The 20644-nt window shown below is 34.8% G+C and overlaps 2 protein-coding genes and 1 pseudogene across 2 annotated transcripts; 2 read left to right on the top strand and 1 right to left on the bottom strand.

Moving 5' to 3' along the window:
- Nucleotides 1-5173: 5173 nt before the first annotated feature.
- Nucleotides 5174-8650, top strand: LOC105136489 (neurofilament medium polypeptide-like). The gene is made up of 5 exons (XM_011041868.1): nucleotides 5174-5469; nucleotides 5606-5759; nucleotides 6277-6476; nucleotides 7422-7515; nucleotides 8173-8650. The coding sequence occupies exons 1-5, from the start codon at nucleotides 5461-5463 to the stop codon at nucleotides 8517-8519; spliced, it is 804 nt and encodes a 267-aa protein (XP_011040170.1). The 5' UTR covers nucleotides 5174-5460; the 3' UTR covers nucleotides 8520-8650.
- A 3682-nt stretch (nucleotides 8651-12332) lies between these two features.
- Nucleotides 12333-16275, top strand: LOC105136488 (oligopeptide transporter 3). The gene is made up of 6 exons (XM_011041867.1): nucleotides 12333-12969; nucleotides 13097-13194; nucleotides 14046-14615; nucleotides 14720-14975; nucleotides 15109-15291; nucleotides 15388-16275. The coding sequence occupies exons 1-6, from the start codon at nucleotides 12460-12462 to the stop codon at nucleotides 16000-16002; spliced, it is 2232 nt and encodes a 743-aa protein (XP_011040169.1). The 5' UTR covers nucleotides 12333-12459; the 3' UTR covers nucleotides 16003-16275.
- On the bottom strand, nucleotides 16154-18735 carry LOC105136547 (ATPase 9, plasma membrane-type-like; annotated as a pseudogene).
- Nucleotides 18736-20644: the final 1909 nt, after the last annotated feature.

The raw sequence follows: 20644 nt of genomic DNA, 5'->3' as shown, positions 1-20644 counted from the left end.
AATTAAAATATAATATAATAATAAAAATATTTTAAAAAACAAAATACCGCACTCAGCAGCCTGCAGACACATCTCAAACAACTACGTATGTATCCCAGTGCCAGGAGACACAAGGGATGTCTTTCTGCTTATCGATATGTATGGACACGAAGGAGAAAGTCAAGAAGTAAAAAAAAAAACCATAAATGGTGGGCCCCAGAGGTTGTCCGTGGGTGCCTTCTTCTGGAAGCTGAAGTCAAACCTAACTAAACGGCCGAACTCTCCTACCCTAAGTTCCTAGAATGGAGCTACACAGAGATTTCTCTCTTCTTCTTTTTTTTGCCTTTTTTGTTTTTTTTTGTTTTTTCAATGACGAGCTGGATTTCTCTGAGCCCGTGTTTCACAGGGTATTTTAATTATTCAATAATTTTAATATATTAATATTAGAAATAATTTTTAAAAAATAAAAAATATTTTAAAATACAAACACTGCTATGTTCACGTGCACCATCATCATCCCCAGTGCGCTACAGCGGTGCTGCGACGTATATAAAAGATTGCCATGCGTGTGTACACGTGGAAGGTTAAAAAAGTGTAAGCCTTTTACACATTATATCATCTAAAATTATTTTATTTTTCATTTGTTCAAACAAATTAAGAATATATTATCACTCTCATCTCTCTTAATATCTGAAAAGAATGATTTTACTTCTTTTCTTTCCCCTTTTAAATATATCTTTTATTCTTTAGCATTTCTTTTATAAGTTGTCGTAGGCAAAGGTTATGTTTTGTGCATTACAGGCAATGAGATAACATAATCTATAGAAAGATTAAAAGTTAAAATCCGAGATTTTTACAAGAATTTGAAGCCCACACGGTACATTTCAACCAAAAGAGGCATGCAGTCGTATAATGATCTAATGAGCTTAATCAATGTATTCGTATTTGTCATCTGGGCATTCAAAAGATTATTGGGGCCATGAAATGTACAAATAATTAACCAAGTTATGCATAAAATCTCATGCTTATGTAAGACTTAACCACACTTGAATGAACAACATGAAGCATGCATTAATATTATTAGTAAGAGAAACGATATATGATGAGGCTTTAGGAATGTTTGGTGAAGCTCTTGGTCTGCAAATCCATGCATGACATGGTCTTCAAAACTCTAAAAGAGAAGAGCAAGATAGGTTCAAAATGTTTTCGAAAGAACAGGATGATGATGGTCCAAATAATTCCCTCAACTAGTTTTGTTTTTTTATATATATATAATTATTAGCAAAGCATTATATATTACGTTTACCCACAAAAGCAGTCGATCACTTACCATCGATGATTAAAGAAAGCAATTAGAATAGGAGATGTAGGTACCGTCACCAGGGAGATATGTCAATGATTAAACTTTTGATTGTTTTTTAATTTCTTTCCATTTAATTTATCCTATTAAATTAGATTTGCAAACTTAATTACCATATTCTTCACTTATAAGCCACACACGTACAAGTGATAGATATTGCGAACTCAACGAACAGTTTAATTAGAATTCGTTAAATATTAGAGTTATGATCTGAACCCTAATTAATAATCTAACCTTCTGAATTGGATTAATATAATTCAGGCTAGCCATCGTATTAAGTACTCAATTTACAAAATCCTGAATTTAGTAATATAATAAATAAATAAATAAATAAATGTCACTTTAAATAATTTTAACCATTTATTCAAGAAGAAGAAGATTAATATGATTGCATTCTCTTTGTATGCTTTTAATCATTCAATCTGTCTGCATAGATATTTTGCCTATGAGTGAATGATTTCGGAGCACAATCGATGTATGCCTTTACAGGCCAATTACATGGCACGTGGCACACTCAAGTGGGGCAAGACCGTAAGTAAGACGATCCTCATCACATTGTAGAAATGGTTTAGCAGTTGAAGAGTTGGTGGGGGTGTGGTGGATTACCGTAATATACGTTGGAAATATTGGTTATTATTTTTTATTTTGAAATATATTAAAATATTTTTTTTTTATTTTTTTAAAATTTATTCTCGATATTTAAAATATAAAAAATAATTTAAAATTAAAAAGATTCAAGAATTTCCAAAAGCATCGTTGCATCATAATATCAAACAATGCCTAAACTGAATAGTCCATAAATACAAAAAGCTTCCCCACTTTGTCTCTTTGACTCAAGGCAGTAAAACAAGATATAAAATATAGAAAAATATATTTCATTAAAAGGAAATAAATAAATAAAAATTTATTTTTAAGATAATTTTAAAATGGATTTTTATCATTTTAAATTAAAAAAATACAAAAACATGTTTTTATTTTATTTTTTAATCATCTTTAAAATGTATTGTCTTAACGAAGTTGAAAGGGTAGTAAAGATATCATGTAATTAAGCCATTTAGTCAATTAATGAACCATGCATCTCTTGTGATGTAAGAACACTCCACACGGATCAAGCACAATGATGGGCAGTGCGAGGAGATATTTATTTCTCTGATTTGATTAAAGATATTATTGCCTGGATGAGAATTCTAACATGGTGGTGCAAATGGAAGGGTTCAATGGTGGTATGATGAAGCAGGTCGGTCAATCAAGGAGGGGACATGAATCTTGTTTCTTAAAGTTGGGCCATTACAGCTTCGTGGGTTGGACTTCTTTTTCTTTCCTTTTAAAGTTGCTTTTGAATGTCCATAACACCGTCTTGTTATAGATAGAACAGTGGTTCTTGTTGTGATTGAGATAAATGCATGGCGATTGGATTGTTGTGTACAGTTATAGTAGCCAGTTCATAGCTTTGCACCATGCTGTAGCTTCAATTAAAAAAAAATTAAATGTCAAAACAACAACCGGATCACAGGGAATTATTTGACATTATTGTTAAATATTGTTTAATGAATTGATATTAAAACTTTTTATCCTACTTTTTGTGTAATATAAATTTAAAATTAAACTTATCAACGACCTAAAAATGTTAGGATGATTAATAAAAATAGTGATTTAACTTTTAAAAAAAAATCAAGAAGATTTTTTTTAATATTAATAAGACGATGATATATTAAATTGACTCGGGATTTGCTACTTAACTTGCCATATTTGTGATTGTGGTGATGAACTCAACTGGGTTTAAGTATGTTTCTGAACTAGTTCTTATTTAATTATATAATAATAAAAATAAATGTTCATAAATAAAATATAAACTAAATATCAAAATATTTATTTGATGTTATAAATACCTCATACCAAACAAATTAAGATAATTTATGAAAATAAATTCAAAATCATAGAAAATAAATAGAGAAAAGAACAATGAAAATAAAAGAAAAAAGAGAGGTGAAGAGGCAATATTAATAGTAAAAAATACTAATAGTAAAAAAAAAACATCTTTAAAAAGTATGAAGTAATATGTATTTATGTAACCATTAAAATTCATATATAAAAGAATTTACACCAGCAAAGTTTTATATTTTTTGAACTTGCAGGTCATTTATTTCATAGTATAAAATTATTTCATAGTATAAAATTATGACTCTTAATCAATTATATTTATCTTTATGCTGGTAATAATGGCCTTGCTTTTCATCTTTTTTATCGCTTAGTTTATAAAAATTCTGAAAATAAATTTTCAAATTTCATAAAAAATTGTTACCTTCAAGATATTCTTTTACTTCTCTCGACAATCTTGAGGGCAAGCACCAAAAATTCATCAATTAAAAATCGATTTTTTGAAGAAACCTATAGCTTGAAGCTACACACACATGCACAGCGGCCTTTGATTTCTGATTTCATGGTCTTAAAATTGACGAGCAGAGCCACAATTTCATCAATAATGGATGTATATTAGGGTTATTATAATCTATGATCAAGGAATTAAACAAAGCATAATCTCGATATTCATTAAAATTCATAGAAGTGCCTTCAATTGAGGAAAACTTGCAACCTGCAAGACTAAGCACTCAATTGACCATCATAGTCTTTCATTTTCCTCTGTGCATCATCCTCCATGGCTGACCATTTACCTTCCAATTTGTACAAGGAACCTGCATTTCTGTCCTTTGGAGATTCTTTGTTTGTGCTCCAACTTTGTTTTCACATGTCCTGTTTTTTTTTTTTTTAAGTATGTGTTTGGACCGGCTTATATATATTTTAATTTATTAAAATTCTAAAATTAATAATTATATAAGTTTTTAATTATCCTGAAATTTTTGATACTTGAATTAGTGACCTCTAAAAAATAAATTCAGGATAATGCTTATCATCACACGTGTCATTCATTGAATGGCTGCAAGATCACATAATTAAGGGCCCAATTATCTCTGTATACGCCCCATCTCCATTCTTGTCTTTCCAAGATGCTGATGGCCATACCACACCGACCATCAAATTGGGTTTTAGTGTTCATCATAGCTTGGGGCTTGCAATCCTGAAGTGAATCGTGGGCTCCGTTTCTCGTGTGATTGTTCACACCTTTTTATCCTTTGGCAGTCATGCACCACAGAAATGGAGTTTGTTTTTATCAGTATTTTAAAAATAATTATCACTATTTTAATATTTATTAATTAAAATTTAATGATTAAATTTATATTACTATGTTATTATATCATGAATTATTAACAATAAATAAATAAAATAAATGATACTAAAATCTTGTTCAATAGCGCTGCTGTTAGTCATATTAATAGGCTAAAAACAAATTTTAATGTTTGTCATGTTATTCAACGCGCTACAAAATAAATATTAAAAAATATTATTTTAATATATTTTTAAATAAAAATTATTTAGAAAAACAATCTTTATTATAATCTTAAATGCTACCTTATTCTAATGTAATGAAAAGGTTTTCTTGGGGATATTCCAAATTAAAGAAAACCTTATCGATATCTTTTTGGACTTTTATCATCCTAAAGAAAAAGTATAAAGTTCATGATCGATATGATAAAAGGCCAGCATTTCATGTAAAATACACTAATATATATATTATTATCATCTCAAGCTACTTTAATGAAAGAAAGCTCCTTTTATCTCATGACTTCATCTTAATCTTAGGGCGTGCATGAACCTTTTTTGATTAAATAAATACACTAACCACAGGACATGTAGATGCCCCCCCATCTTTGGAATTCAATTGTACATTCAAGAGCATTGATGACCTCTATGTCCTACAATGTTACCCTCATGAAGGACATCTAGGAGGAAATGAAGGGCAGTCTATGAGAGGCTGAGTCAGCTAAAGGACATAACCTACTCTGCATTAAACAAATCCACATCAGATTTGCAGAATCCCCCACCTTCCATAAATGTGAGGTCCTCCACCACGGCCACTTAGAGAGGGGGGGAGGGAGAGAGGCAAAAAAGCTAGAAATCATTGCTCATTGTTACTGAATATATACACTGAGTGTGTGTATGCATAAGTAACTCCACTTGTCAGTAGCTTCTGAAGTGGAGAGTTCTTGAGAATCATCTCAGAAATGGGTGAAGTAAGTTTCTTTGTTTTCCCTTTTCTTAATCTTTATGTTTGTACAAAGATTTCTTTATTTGATATATAGAACAAGTGCAAATTAATATGCCAGGTTTCTCGTATGATGATTTTGGGGTGATGATTTTCTTTGTTAGGAGAAAAAAGAGGACGAAAAGAAGGAAGAGGCTAAGGAAGAAGAGAAGAAGGAAGAAAAGAAAGAAGAAGAGCCTCCAGAGATTGTGCTCAAGGTTGATATGCATTGTGAAGCTTGTGCCAGGAAAGTTGCAAGAGCTTTGAAAGGATTTGAAGGTGTTTTTTCTTTACCACCTTTAACTGATCAACCATATTATTGAATGCTCCTCCCTCAAGATTTAGAAATTTTTCTTAATTAGGAGAGAGACATAGAGGGATTTTCTTAAAACAAATTTATACATCTAATTAAGGTTAAATTGAATATTATAAATTAATTAATTGATGCAGTACAATTGTTTTCTTTCCTGTCATGACATCAAGTACTGATTTTCTTTGTTTGTTTTTATAAAAAAGAGCTTTGAAGAGGGGAAAAAGGAGTAAATTCATGTTAACTAATCCCTTTACGAGTATCTCTATCTTAATTAAAGAAAATCTACAATGTAATTAGTGAGTTTTCTTTAAAAAATCAGTGCATATTGTGTTCTTAATATATACTTTCATATTCAATCCATTTAGAAACGCGGGTTTCACCGCATGCCTGTTTGGAAACCGGTTTCACCTGCAGTGTAACCCGTATTTCCCGGTCTAAAAGCATGGAGTTTCTAACGTTTCGTAAGTGAATGTTGGGTCACAGGAGTGGAGGAAGTAATCACAGATAGCAAAGCAAGCAAGGTGGTGGTGAAAGGCAAAAAAGCAGACCCCATGAAGGTATGTGAGAGGTTGAAAAAGAAAAATGGGAGGAAAGTGGAGCTGATTTCACCCGTGCCCAAACCACCCGAAGAGAACAAAGAAGGAAACAAAGATCCACCCAAGGAAGAAGAGAAAAAGGATGAGGTAAAATTTCAAAAGATACTATAATTATGCTTACCGCATTCTTCCACACAACTAAAAAGTAAGCCCTAACTCTCTATTTATGACCAACCAAGGTTAGGGTTGATAATCCCGTCTTAAGCCTCCGACCATAGGTTGGCTTCAACTTGATAGTGCTGTAAAGCAAGAAGTTACTGTGGCCCTTTCTAAACTTTACCCACTTGGATACAGTGAATCTTGTGACTGCCCTTTCAATGCTGACATGAAAGTAACAAAACAAGTCAGCAATATGGGGCACATTTTGCAAGGAAAGAGAAGGACCGTTTAGGGATTTGACCCCACAAGTCCTCAAATTTATTGTTATGGGCCTAATGCTCAGAGTTTTTTTTGTTTTGTTTTCTTGCTGAAAGTGATAATCTCTCCAGCTTGTCTTAAGGATTTGTAAGAGCAAGAGCATCCGAGGGAGGAGAAGAGCCCATTTCCTTATGATTACCTTTTGTTATTGTTAGCAAAATCATCAACATGTTAACAAAGATTAATGGATCGTATAATTCAACTGTTTGGGCGGCATAAGCAGGTGTCTCGGGGATGGGTTTAATGGAATTTGGTGGTTTCTGTCTCACTCTTATTGGGTATTGAGCCTCTTGGCTTCTTATGGCCACCATGGCATTCACCCCCTCTTGAAAATAAAAACAAGACAAGAGCCAGAATTGATCCATACTTAAAGATAGATTATGAGCTTATTTAAAAAAAAAAACAGCTAAATGCTATTTAAGTTCCACCAAAGTTATTAAATATTGTTAATTTAAGAAAAAAGAAAATGTTCGAAAAGGCTAAAAAAAGGTTTCCAACTTTTCTCAAAAACTGGTTTAATTCCTGCTTTTAGATGAGCTAGCACTACCTTAAGCGAATAATTATTTATATCTGTATATCTTGGCTATATTTTTAACTGCAATGTGGTGGCTGCAGCCTCCTCCTGTTGTAACAGTGGTCTTGAACGTTAGATCAATGCATTGCGAAGCATGTGCTCAATCGCTGCGAAAGAGCATTCGAAAGATCCAAGGTATTTCACCTTCAATCATCTAGCAATTTACCATCAATTTCTATGATTTTTTCGGAACATATGTTGATATTTTTCACAAATTTTCTTAATGGATATTAATTTCTCCATCCGAATGTTCATTGAGCTTGAGATTACATCACAAGAGTATCGATCTGACGTAATTTAACATCATTTTAGCTACTTTGAACAGCTCGACTAATTACTCAGAACTCCTGATTATTTTATTTTTTGACATTATCAACGTATAATGATATAATAGGATTATTTTCTTCTCAAAATCTTTTTTTTCCTCCATAATATGGGAGTTAGAACTAATTCTAGTTTATCTACTTTTATCTCTGTGGGAGGGAAAAGAACGTTTGTACACAATTACAAAATTTATTTTGTATATTGCAGAAGAATATATTTCCTCGTTATAATATAATAATAACCAAACAAATTAAACTAGAATCGTTGAGCCTAGAACCTGTTTTATTAAAAAAAATTATAGAATACACAACTAATTATATGTGTATTTTATTTTATTTTCTTAAATTACATTTTTCTGTATTTCTTAATTAGGTGTGTGCATATTTAATTTTTAAATGTTCCCAGCAAATATTCATGTATCCTAGAGCAAGTTGAGCATTGAGTAATCACTTCGCAATATTCATGCAGGTGTAGAGTCAGTAGAAACAGACCTAGCCAATGGTCAAGTAATAGTAAAAGGGGTGGTTGATCAATCGAAGCTGGTGGATGATGTGTACAAGAAGACTAGAAAGCAAGCTTCCATAGTGAAAAATGAAGAGAAGAAGGAAGAAGAGAAGAAGGAAGAGAAAAAGGAAGAGAAGAAGGAAGAAAAGGAAGGAGAAAAGAAAGAAGGAGAAGAAGAGAAGGAAGGGGATGATAAGAAACCAGATATCAAGAAAAATGAATATTGGCCATCAAAGTATTACTCTGATCAGTATGCTTATGCTCCTGAATTTTTCAGCGAAGAAAACCCTAATGCTTGTTCTATTATGTAGCTAATAATTAAGGTTGCCCTTTTCGTGAACCTTTAAATTAGTTTAGCTAATGTTAATCATAATGTAAGCAGTTTTGCCATGTATAATATGGTATGGTAATAAGATATTCAAGCACAATACTTGATGTCATATGCAATTAATTCATATTTCCTCTCTATTAATTATTCTGACCCCATTTTGGTTTAATCTTTCAAAATCTTTAAAACTTTTGGGTGCCATATTTCTTTAATAACCTTGTATTTATTCAATAAGGAATTGTTATGTTGGTGTTCATCGAATTAAAAATATATCGATAAAAATAATTATAATAGGGCATTATCCTTGTTCTTTTCAAAATTTCGCGCATCATTTCATGCCAATCTGATCATTACTCGTGGCGAAGAGGGAAAATTTGGATAGGGCACTAGCTGTCTATGTGTCTGCATACCTTGAATCCACGAAGTTTTGTTTGCCCAGTTTCAGCAAGGACCAGCTTTGTTCCTTGTAAAGCAGAACTCAGTATTATGAGATTTGTAATCATATGAAAAAATGTGACCAAGTCGGTGGTCCTTGAAATTTTACTTAAGAAATTTGGAAATTCTTATGAACGAGGACACTATTTGCTTGCATTTGTTCTTGATGTGAAGGGGCGGCGTTCCCATTCGAATGCCTTCATCTCCATCCACAGTGCACAAACTGCAAGCAGCCACTCCAACACATGACTTTATTAGAAAAGACACTAACATGTGGTGCCTTCATCTGCATCCACAGTGCACAAACAGCAAGCAGCCACTCCAACACATGGTTTTATTAGAAAATACACTAACATGTGGAAAATGGGTTTGTTCCTCAAGGTATCTTGATTCTGAACTCAAGAAAGGAAAGGAAAGGATTGCAACAACACAATTTCTTATGAATGCCTTGTTCTTGATGTGAAGGGGCGGCGTTCCCATTCGAATGCCTTCATCTGCATCCACAGTGCACAAACAGCAAGCAGCCACTCCAACACATGGTTTTATTAGAAAATACACTAACATGTGGAAAATGGGTTTGTTCCTCAAGGTATCTTGATTCCGAACTCAAGAAAAGGAAAGGATCGCAACAACACAATTTCTTATGAATGCACACCATACATACAAGTAACCCAGTTCATAATATGTGAAAATTAATCCAAGAATATGATAACAACTAAAAAAAAATGCAAGCAAAGCGATCAATTTAGCACTCAAATGCACATGAAATATTGGCGTGTATTTATCTTTTTCCGAGAGAAAGGGATTTGGTGTCAAATAATTACATAGCTGAGGATGACACACTCTCAGAGGTGGGGGGTTTCCAATATAACATCCATGAGGGAAACAGTACCATCCATCGGACCACAAAGCCACTGGATTTCACTTTTGACTAGCTAGGAGCTTAAAGAAGGGAGACTTAGGCAGAGCACACGACAGGTTATAATGGGACATGTTAGTCACTCTCGCTGTGGGCATGGCATGGGATATTGATGCGATGGCTACGAGTGAATAATCAAAAAGTTGAGAGAGTTTAGCACATGGTGAAAATCTTGTGGCACGTAGGACTATGTTTCAATGTGATCTCCCATTAACATAGTGATCTTTTGTGTGTTTATATATAGTTTGAAAAAATAAATTTATAAATTTCACATTTTTTTTTACGAGGGCTTCAAGAGAAAATTGATACATATAAAATTAAAAATTATAGTAATTAACTAAACACTTTTAAACATATATTAGATAAACTATATTATATATCCGCTACTCATAAATGTACAATTATGGACCCCGAGTTCATTTTTTTAGTCCTAGCTAGGGATGTGAAAATGAGAGAAGCTTTAGTGGATGCCCCAATCATGGGACCTGTGGATGGAAGTAAACCTACATGCAATTTAGAAATTACACTTCTTTTTATGCACCGATAAAACCAAGCCAAGACATTTTTCTTTCTTGGTAAAAGGAGAGGCAACCTAAGACATTTATAATCACGATGTTCCCCGTTCTCTTTGCTTAACTTTCTTGTTATTCTCATCATAGGTTTTTTTTTATAATCAAATTAAGTTAGGGAGTCTCGTGAAAAGAAATTAGGAACATGTATTTTTCTATTTAATTGAACTGCAATCTTAATCTAAAAACAAAAAAGGAATTACAAATTTGTAATCACAAAATGGGAAATAAAATAGGGTTTCGTAAAAGCTTCTTATATTGATGGATTAGGAGAAAGTCTAGGAATTACTGGGTCTCTACTATAGTTCTAATTAAGTTCTTAAAAGACCTTAGATATTATTAGGAATTAAAGCCAATTTAATTATGATAGTTTTTGGGCGACTCTCCAATTAAACAAACATCGCAGGCAAAAAAAAGCTTATTGCTAGCTAATCCCAAGTTACCAAAAATATTTTAGCTAAATATATAAAAGCATAACGTGTGCATGTGTGTGTGTTTTTGAATGATATATTGCAATGACATTCATAGGTCACTGCATTGCAAAAAAAGTGCAGAATTAGAGTTTTATGGGGAAAATTTAGAGTGCTTCATGAGTAAGTATCGATGCTTATTTTATGAATTCGATATGAACAGAGAGATGAATGATGAAGGAGAAATAAATAAAGAAAAAACGATAAGAATATATCTGATAAAGTGGAGTAAGTTCACTGCTTGCAATTAAACAGGCTGCTGGTTAATTTGAGGGTGGAATCCAGTGCATGGGTCAACGCCATAGGAGCTACGGGTCCCTGGATCCCCACTAGAGAAAAATTGATCGGTCCATAGCTCTCGACCCGTCAGCTGCAAAGATGCACCACCTTTCGGTTTGTTCACTTCCAATGGTGTCAAAAGGACCACCTCTCGAGTCTTGATGCTCGGCAAAACTAGGCAAAATGATCACTCATTGGGATGGTTCGGTTGCCTGCTATTCTTATATATATATATATATATATTATTATTTTTTTTAAAAAAAAATGTTAAGTAGTCTTCTAGAATAAAAATGATTTAAAATATATTTGACTGAAGGGATGAACATAAATCTTTACCTTTTTTCAGAACAGCTGTCAACCGTTCCTATCTCCTCTACCATCCATTTTGCCAGATTTTTGAAGTAATTTCTTTTTTTTTTTGTGTTTGTTTCTTATACGGCAGTAAGGTTTAAGATAAGCTATCTATTGTAAGTAATTTTGATCGCTTCCACTTCCAACGTTGGCATGTTTGACACGTGGAAGCCACCAAAGACCATGGGCAAAGCACAACCTCTTCTCCTCCGTGGCACCGTCAGTCACCAAAGGAATGGCCCCCATACCGAACACAGTAACATTCCACGTAGGACCCACAACAACTCCACGTGGTCCACCACGCTGGCACTCTCTAGGACCAAGACAAAAGCGTGCCTTGTCGTTCTTGACATGTGGTCTCCACGCATGCATCGGCCATCAGTATTTTTTTTTTTTTCCTGTCAAGAGAATTAATATCTTGTAAAATCTATATATTTATGGAATTAATTAATCATGGGCTATATTTTATATGAATCATTGACTCTCTAATAAATGCGAGCGTCCAAGTGATGATTACTGCTCTCTGGAATGATAAACAAGCGCTAATTAACTGAAATAAATCTCCTATTGATTGACAAAAATTCCAAGAGGATAATATACAGTTATCACATAAGTTCAGTGATCAACTCAGCATTCAATGCTGTAGCAAGCCAGAGGACCCAAGAAATTATCTTTTTTACCATTCTAAAAATGGTAGAAACCCTATTTTCCAAAGGCTATTCTTGTCCCCCAAAAATACTCACTCGTTGCTATATATTTCAACCAGCCTGAGAACCAACGCACTCACCTTTGAGTTAGAAACTCCCTTCATTTCTCTTCACTTCTTCTGAAGTAAGAGAGAAGGGCCAAAAAGAAAGGATTTTTTTTTTTAATTACAGTTTGTGTCTTTATTCGTCAGCAATGGCAAGTCAAGAGAGTACTGATGCAAAACACACAAATGGGTTGCGGTTAGATTCAGCAGCAGAGCATCATGAAAGATGTCCTGTTGAAGAAGTGGCTTTAGTTGTGCCTGAAACTGACGATCCAACACTCCCTGTCTTGACTTTTCGTGCATGGTTTCTGGGTTTAACTTCATGCGTAATACTTATCTTCTTGAACACTTTTTTCACTTACCGTACACAGCCACTTACTATCTCTGCCATTCTTATGCAAATTGCTGTGTTGCCTATTGGCAAGTTCATGGCTAAGACTTTGCCTACGAAAGATTATAGGATTTTGGGGTGGAGTTTTAGTTTGAATCCAGGGCCTTTTAATATGAAAGAACATGTGATTATCACTATTTTTGCGAACTGTGGCGTGTCTTATGGTGGTGGTGATGCTTATTCTATTGGTGCCATTACTGTTATGAAGGCTTATTATAGGCAGAGTTTGAGTTTTCTTTGTGGGCTGCTAATAGTCTTGACTACTCAGGTGAAGATGAAATATTTCTCCTTTCTTCTTTTTGGCTAAACAGTACTGTTTTTTTAAGGAAGTGAAACAGTGTGTTTGGTTGTTTTGATTTCCTTTTTCTCCTTTGTTTCTGGGTCTTGATTTGCAGATTTTGGGATATGGATGGGCTGGGATGCTAAGGAGATACCTGGTTTATCCTGTAGAGATGTGGTGGCCTTCCAATCTTGCTCAGGTTTCTCTGTTCAGGTCTGTGTTTTCTACTACCAGGCAGGCCTCTACTTTGCCTTCAATTTTTCTAAATGATCTGTTTGGTTGATGAAAAGAATATTGGAATCCCATATTTTAATCGAGTCTCTTCAGTTTTTACTTCTGGGTTTACTTCTGAGTTCGTCGTGACTTGATTGGCTTGGACAAACATAGTTGTGTCAACTTCAAGAATTTTTTTTTTTTAAAAAAAAGACCGAAACTATGTGATTTTAATAAAATAAATGACCTGATAACTCACGGATTAACTTGATGACCTGTTGATCTGATAACCCAAATCTTTAGTCGAGTTTGACAGATATGATTCAAAGACTGTTTTGTGGTTCAAATTTCATCACTGAAAACTCAAGTGAGAATATTTCTAGAAATAAACAAACAGAGGCTGAAAAAGGACATTGCAGAATTCTCTCCATGTTGTAATGTGTGAAGTGAAATTAACTCGAGCAATTTACTTCTTTTTTTTCATAATAGAGTCGAACATGACAATAATTCTAGTTGAATAGCTTTATCTTGTTGGTATATGATTACAAGTGCATGTTCACCGGTTAAGAATCTGTTTTGTAGCTTTCCTTGACTTATGGGTGATTCCACAGGGGACAGAGTGCGTACGTAATACTATAAACATTGAACTTAGTTTGTGCTGGTTGTCATGACTTGTGGGTAAAATTCATGACTTCTGGGTGAAATTCCTTCTTAATTTGTATTGGTTGTCATGAGTTTGCTTGGGATCATATTCCTCAGTAATTGGTGAAGCTAGAACTTCCATATTTGATCAGCTTGCACTTAGTTTTTGGCAATAATGTTGTCATATGCTAACCATTTTGTGTCTACAGAGCACTGCATGAAAAGGAGCCGAAAAGCAAAGGCATGACTAGGATGCGATTCTTCCTCATTGCCATGACAGCAAGCTTTTTCTATTACGCAGTCCCTGGTTACTTGTTCCCAATCTTGACATTCTTCTCGTGGGTCTGCTGGGCATGGCCTCACAACATGACAGCTCAACAAATAGGGTCAGGATACCATGGCCTTGGTGTTGGTGCCTTCACTCTTGATTGGGCTGGGATTTCGGCCTACCATGGCAGCCCCCTTGTCGCTCCTTGGTCTTCTATTGTCAATGTTGCGGTTGGCTTTATCATGTTCATCTACATTATAGTCCCTGTGTGTTATTGGAAGTATAACACTTTTGATGCTCGGAAGTTTCCAATATTTTCTAATCAGCTGTTCACTTCTAGTGGGCAAAAATATGATACTACAAAGATCCTGACCCCAGAATTTCAACTTAACATTCCTGCTTATGATAGCTACAGCAAGCTTTATCTTAGTCCTCTATTTGCCCTGTCGATTGGATCAGGATTTGCAAGGTTCACGGCAACTCTCACCCATGTGGCACTGTTTAATGGAAGGTAGCCTGGTTTCTACCATGGAGTTCCACACGCTGATAATATAAATGTAGATGCCCTTTTTACTGGATCTTAATAAATGGCATTATGTGGTTTCCATTGTCCAGGGATATTTGGAAGCAAAGTAGGAAAGCAATGCAGAATGTGAAATTGGATGTTCATGCAAAATTGATGAAAGCTTACAAAGAAGTCCCCGACTGGTGGTTCTATATTCTGTTAGCAGGGAGTGTTTTCCTCTCATTGTTAATGTCTTTTGTTTGGAAAGAAACTGTGCAGCTGCCATGGTGGGGTATGCTCTTTGCCTTTGGCTTGGCTTGGCTTGTTACCCTTCCTATTGGGGTTATTCAAGCAACTACCAACCAGGTATCGCCAATTTTATTAATTTTCTGTTTTTCTTGTCTGCCTGTTAGACACAGCAAACTTTGCTTTCGATGTGTAGGCAAATTCATTCTGAAGTTTTTTCTTTTGACCTCATAATGTTGTGTTTGCATTGCAGCAACCTGGCTACGACATAATAGCACAGTTCATGATTGGATATGTCCTACCAGGACAACCAATTGCAAACCTGCTTTTCAAGATTTATGGACGAATCAGCACGGTCCATGCTCTTTCTTTCTTATCTGACCTTAAACTCGGACACTACATGAAAATTCCACCACGGTGCATGTATGTAGCTCAGGTATTGTAATACAGAAACTTGTGCAGTTGTGCATTTGAATTTGTTTTTTTTCCTGGATGTGTGGATTATTAAAAAAAGAAATTGTGTTTTCCTCAGCTTGTGGGAACTTTAGTTGCCGGTACAGTCAATCTTGCAGTTGCGTGGTGGATGTTGGAGAACATTGAAAATATCTGTGATGTTGATTCGCAAGATTCCAACAGTCCTTGGACCTGTCCCAAGTACCGAGTTACTTTCGATGCTTCTGTAATCTGGGGCCTCATTGGACCAAAAAGGCTCTTCGGACCTGGTGGCCTCTACAGGAACTTGGTATGGCTGTTCCTCATTGGAGCTTTCTTGCCAGTGCCTTTTTGGGTACTGAGCAAAATGTTCCCCGAAAAGAAATGGATTGCATTGATAAACATACCAGTAATATCTTATGGTTTTGCCGGAATGCCACCTGCTACTCCCACCAACATTGCAAGCTGGCTTATCACTGGAACCATCTTCAACTACTTTGTCTTCCGATATCGCAAGCGCTGGTGGCAGAAGTATAATTATGTTCTGTCTGCGGCATTGGATGCTGGGACAGCTTTCATGGGTGTTCTATTGTTCTTTGCTGTGCAGAACACAGACAAAAAATTGAGTTGGTGGGGTGCAGAACTTGATCACTGTCCTTTAGCTACATGTCCAACAGCGCCAGGAATTGTGGTTAAGGGATGTCCTGTCTTTTGAATAGCTATGCAGCCATTATAGTTAACGGTAAAGCTGGTTTAGTGTAGTTTTAAGAGATGGAGAAGAAATTGGAAACAGTGATAGAGAACTTTTAGGTATCAATTTTCATTTTGCATGCTTGTACATGCTTTCTTTCCATACTGAAAACTTGCTGTTCTTAGCATATAGCTGGCGACAGTAACTCTTTTTCTACAACTTGGAAATGAATTCATGGCAATCCCTACAAAGCTTCAACCATAATAGTTCTGTTATCGTTCGGTAACTTTGGTGTGAGATGTTTATTGCATATTTTATGTAGCAGAGATGCCTCGTGCAATCTTTATATTGAAAATCGCTAACCACATTGGCATAGAGAATAAGAAAAATATTCTATACAATTGACATAATTTGATTAATACCATGGATTAACCTTATTTTGATCACTGGAATGAGGAAAAATTTACAATGAAGAGGCAGAAGCTATAAATATGTCAATAAACAGCTATAAGATTTCATCCTTTTGGACATTCCTATTTAAGCCAAAAAAAAAAAATTGTTTACAACACAGAAAAAGCAGCTTCAAGTTAGCTTCTTTGTTCTGTCTGTTTTCTCTCAACTGTCTCTCTATGTTACTTTCATATGATTCTAATTGGAAACCCTTTAATATCTTTAGACTGTGTAGTGTTGTTGGATGGTCTCAATATCAAGCCCCTTCATCTTAACCACCGACTCAACATGGCCCTTCAATGTGTGAAGCTCTCTTAGCCTGCAACATCAACATAAGTTCACAAGCTTTGTGCCTTCAAGAAAAGAAATTGCAGATAATGAATAAATGTAAAATCATGAGCTTGATTTTTAGTTCTCGAAACAGGTCTTAAAGGGCTAATCATCATGTATGTCCATCTTTAATCTACTTATCAGATACTGATACAAGCGATATAAGTTATCCCTCTTGCCCTCGTCTCGGTACAGCTAAACTTTACCTTCCAGGTGGTTAAGTTTTAGGGTTTCCATCATGGAATGACCTTTAGTTCACTACTGTATGTGCAGGCTAAGTACTTACCTTGCTACTTCGGCGTACCTCTTTGCCCGCTCAGCGAGTTCACTCAACTCCTTATAGTTGTCCTCGTCATTTTTCATGGTTTCTGGAGACTGGAGACCACGAAGGGTGCGCTGAGCTGTAGCCCATTGAGCCTCCCTTTCACTCTCTCCGTAATCCTTCTTGATATTGAAAGCAGTCTGAATTTATTTATTTTTTAAAAAACAAGCACAAAGGTAATGCAATAAGCAAAAAGTTTATGAAATGAAATAGGAAATCAGATTTTGTTGAGTTTAAAAACGTTTTCTAGCAGGTTATCCTAAGCCTTCCCTGTCAATGCATAGCGAGTGATGAACTTGAGGATATCAAGAGGGATGCAGGTGATAACGCTGAAAATCCAGATTATTCCTGCACATCCCCAAACAATGCCTTGGATTCTTGCAAATCCCCAGTTTGCATACACAGCAATGATAGTTGCCACCTTCATGGAGAAGTATTAAGTTAGAGCTTGGATTGATAACAGCTTGGAATTGAAGGGCAGGAAATGCACCTCCGTGATTCCTGATCTTGCCTACAAAGCTCACAAGAAGGAAAAATAATTTTCCATTTCAATTACTAAAAGAAATGTAACGAAAATGAACTGACAAGAACTAAAAGCGCATAAGAAGAGATTGAATTGCATACCTCAGTGGGATCTCCCAACATCTCAACAATTGAACCATCAATTGCATCCTGGTTCTCGGTTCTAGAAGCCCTGGCAGCGTGTAATACGAGGGTGTTCTTGTCCATGTCCTTCACAAACACCTGCAATTAGCAATGAAGAAAGTACCGAACGTAAGTCTTAGGAAATCAAGCAAGTGAAAGTCCCTTGAACATTATGTGACTTGGCCAAGACCACGAACCTCAATGAGATTCCTGTCAACAGTAAGCTTGTTAAGGGTTAGAGTTCCAGTCTTGTCACTTCACAAGACATCCATTCCAGCCATTTCTTCAATGGCAGCCATCCTCTTGGTGATGGCATCTTGCTGTGATAGGCGATGAGACCCAATAGTCATTGTCACTGACAAGACTGTGGGCGATAGGAATACCTCCAATGAGAAGCATCAAGAGGTTGTCAATGCCCTCTCTGTGCTTCCTGTGTTGGATTGGTTACATCACAGTGATCTCAATCAGCATACCAATAGCAATTGAGCAGATACAGAAGTTACCAATAGCTGTCAACACCAGACAAATAGAATGCACCCAGAGAAAAGATTTATAAAAACAAATCTATATGTGATGACGAGCAAAGAAAAAGGTACATTCAAGGATGGACAAAATGTACCTTGGTCTTAGGGGCAAGACCAGCCACCAAAGCAGCGGCAGCGTTACCAGCATTGTTTCCTTCAATGAAGCTGATGGTGGAGTTGATGACGGCAATACAACAATGCCAACAAAATCTTTCCTATCTGGTGGCTTGCCTCCTCCATTGGCCATAATGGCAGCTGCCTCCATGACCCATGATAAAGGATTCCACATGAAACCCAAGAACTGGAGGACTTTACTCTTTTTTTCTCCTCAAGCCTGTTAGGGCCAAAGATCTCAAGCCTCTCCTCACCTTCTGTTGTATTCAACCCCTCTTTTGTCCATTTTAGCTTTTCAAATACTTCTTCAACAGGGATTTTCTCCAGCACAAGCACAAAAACAAAACAACAACATTTGTCATTAGGTCTCATCAGTCATCAACCTAACTGAAAAGCACAGTACTACACTAGAGAAAACAAACAAACATGTGTTAAGTGTTGATGATAAATGCTTACAAGACCAGCACACTCATTTTTTATCTGTTCCAAGGGAATGTCAGCCACAGTGAAGGATCGAAAACAAGAAACTTAAGCTTGGTCAATTAATCTCTTGGGGTTATAGCCCTAGAGTCTCTTTCAATAGGCCTTCTTTTCTTTGTTTCATTGGCCTATCAAAGAGACAGCAAGCATTGGTTCTTAACAAAAAAGCTTAAAATGCATAACCAACTTCCTTATCAACAAATGGAGTGAAAGCTCGACGAATTCGGACATGTTAGTTTTGCACTTGTGGTTTGTCCATTTTTGGATGATATTAACGTTAGAAGACTGCAAAGGAAGAAAGAAAAGCTGCTGTTGTTGTCATTTCTTCTGTGCTGTAAGTGTAATGTACTATGATATCGTGTCAGAAATAATGTAATGTACCATGATCTTAGTTTGAGGTGTTTTTTTAAAACTTAACTGCCAATCATTAATTACCAACCACCTCAATAGTCAATAGTTCATGTCAGAATTTAAGAGATGATCCACTTATTTAGCTCATCCAGGGATCACGGTAGTAGTATCAACGGTCTGATTCATCCTTGGCCATTTCTAGGTTAGGTGGTTACTATTAAGCTCATGACATGATGATTAACCTTTTCTTGTTTGTTTATATTTTGAGAGAATATTTTGTACCTTGTGATCGCTAGCAAAATGTTCAAACACATTTCCATACACAAAGATATTGAATGTTTCAGTTTATTTATTAGATAAAACTAGGTTTTAGGCTGTGATTCGTTGCGGTTGCTTTACATTGGATAAAAAATATATAACTGCATTTAAAAATACAAATAACTTACATGTGATGAAATATTTTAAATTATAATTAAAAATTCAAGTATATTAAAATAAATTAAAATAAATTAATTGAATATCATAAATATTAATAAATAAAAAATAAATATTGGTATAACTTGATCAATAAAGCGGTCAAGCAAGAAATTGGTTGCCTCACTCAAATAATAATCTAATTAAAAAAAAAATCTCTATCATTTTAGTCTTATCTAGCTCTTGAATGTTAAACCAAAGAATTATCAAAAGATTAAATTAGAAAAAAAAAATACTAAGAGAGTGAAATGAAAAGACGAAGATAAATTATATCATCCCGGGTTAACATGCAAACTTTACAACCTAAGTAATGAACATTACCATAATCAATTAACCTAATTGGATAATTTGCATTTCTTTTTTCTCAGTTTATTCTTTTCTCGTTAAGGCTTTCATTGAGTTATTGACCACAAATCATATTAAATTTATAAGTAAATAAAAGAGTTATAAAAAAATTTAAGCTAAAATTTTAAAAATATATCATGATTTTAGTCAATTTTAATTAAAAAAATATTAGAACACGTGTCAAAATGTTGTGTCATAAATTGTTGAATCATCAATTTGTTCTAAGAACTCAACTAGGTCTAATAATTTTTTTAATTAAATTTATGTTACACCTAAATAAAAAATAAATAGAATTTCAAAAAAACAATCCTCATAGAAGAGCCTAAGCGCCTGAGCCTAATGACTTAGTGCATCTAGGCCTATATGAAAAAAGCTTAGGTGTCTGGGTTTAGTGACTTAGACCTGCATATTTGGATTTTTTTATATATTTAAAAGGGCCAACCTTTTTTTAATTAAATTTAATAAATAAGATGATTAGTTGCTTGCTAAAGTAAAAGATATGTTTCTTGTTTGTCTAGAATCTGACTACCATAATTATAGTTAAAAAATTAGCTAGAGTTATTTTTACTCAAAAATTTCTTTTTTATTTAAAGTTCATTTTAATCAAAAAACACACCTCATAAACATCATC

This window comes from Populus euphratica, unplaced genomic scaffold, assembly GCF_000495115.2.
Source record: "Populus euphratica unplaced genomic scaffold, PopEup_1.0 scaffold142.1, whole genome shotgun sequence".
NCBI classification, from domain to species: Eukaryota; Viridiplantae; Streptophyta; class Magnoliopsida; order Malpighiales; family Salicaceae; genus Populus; species Populus euphratica.
This window is presented reverse-complemented; position numbering and strand designations above follow the sequence as displayed.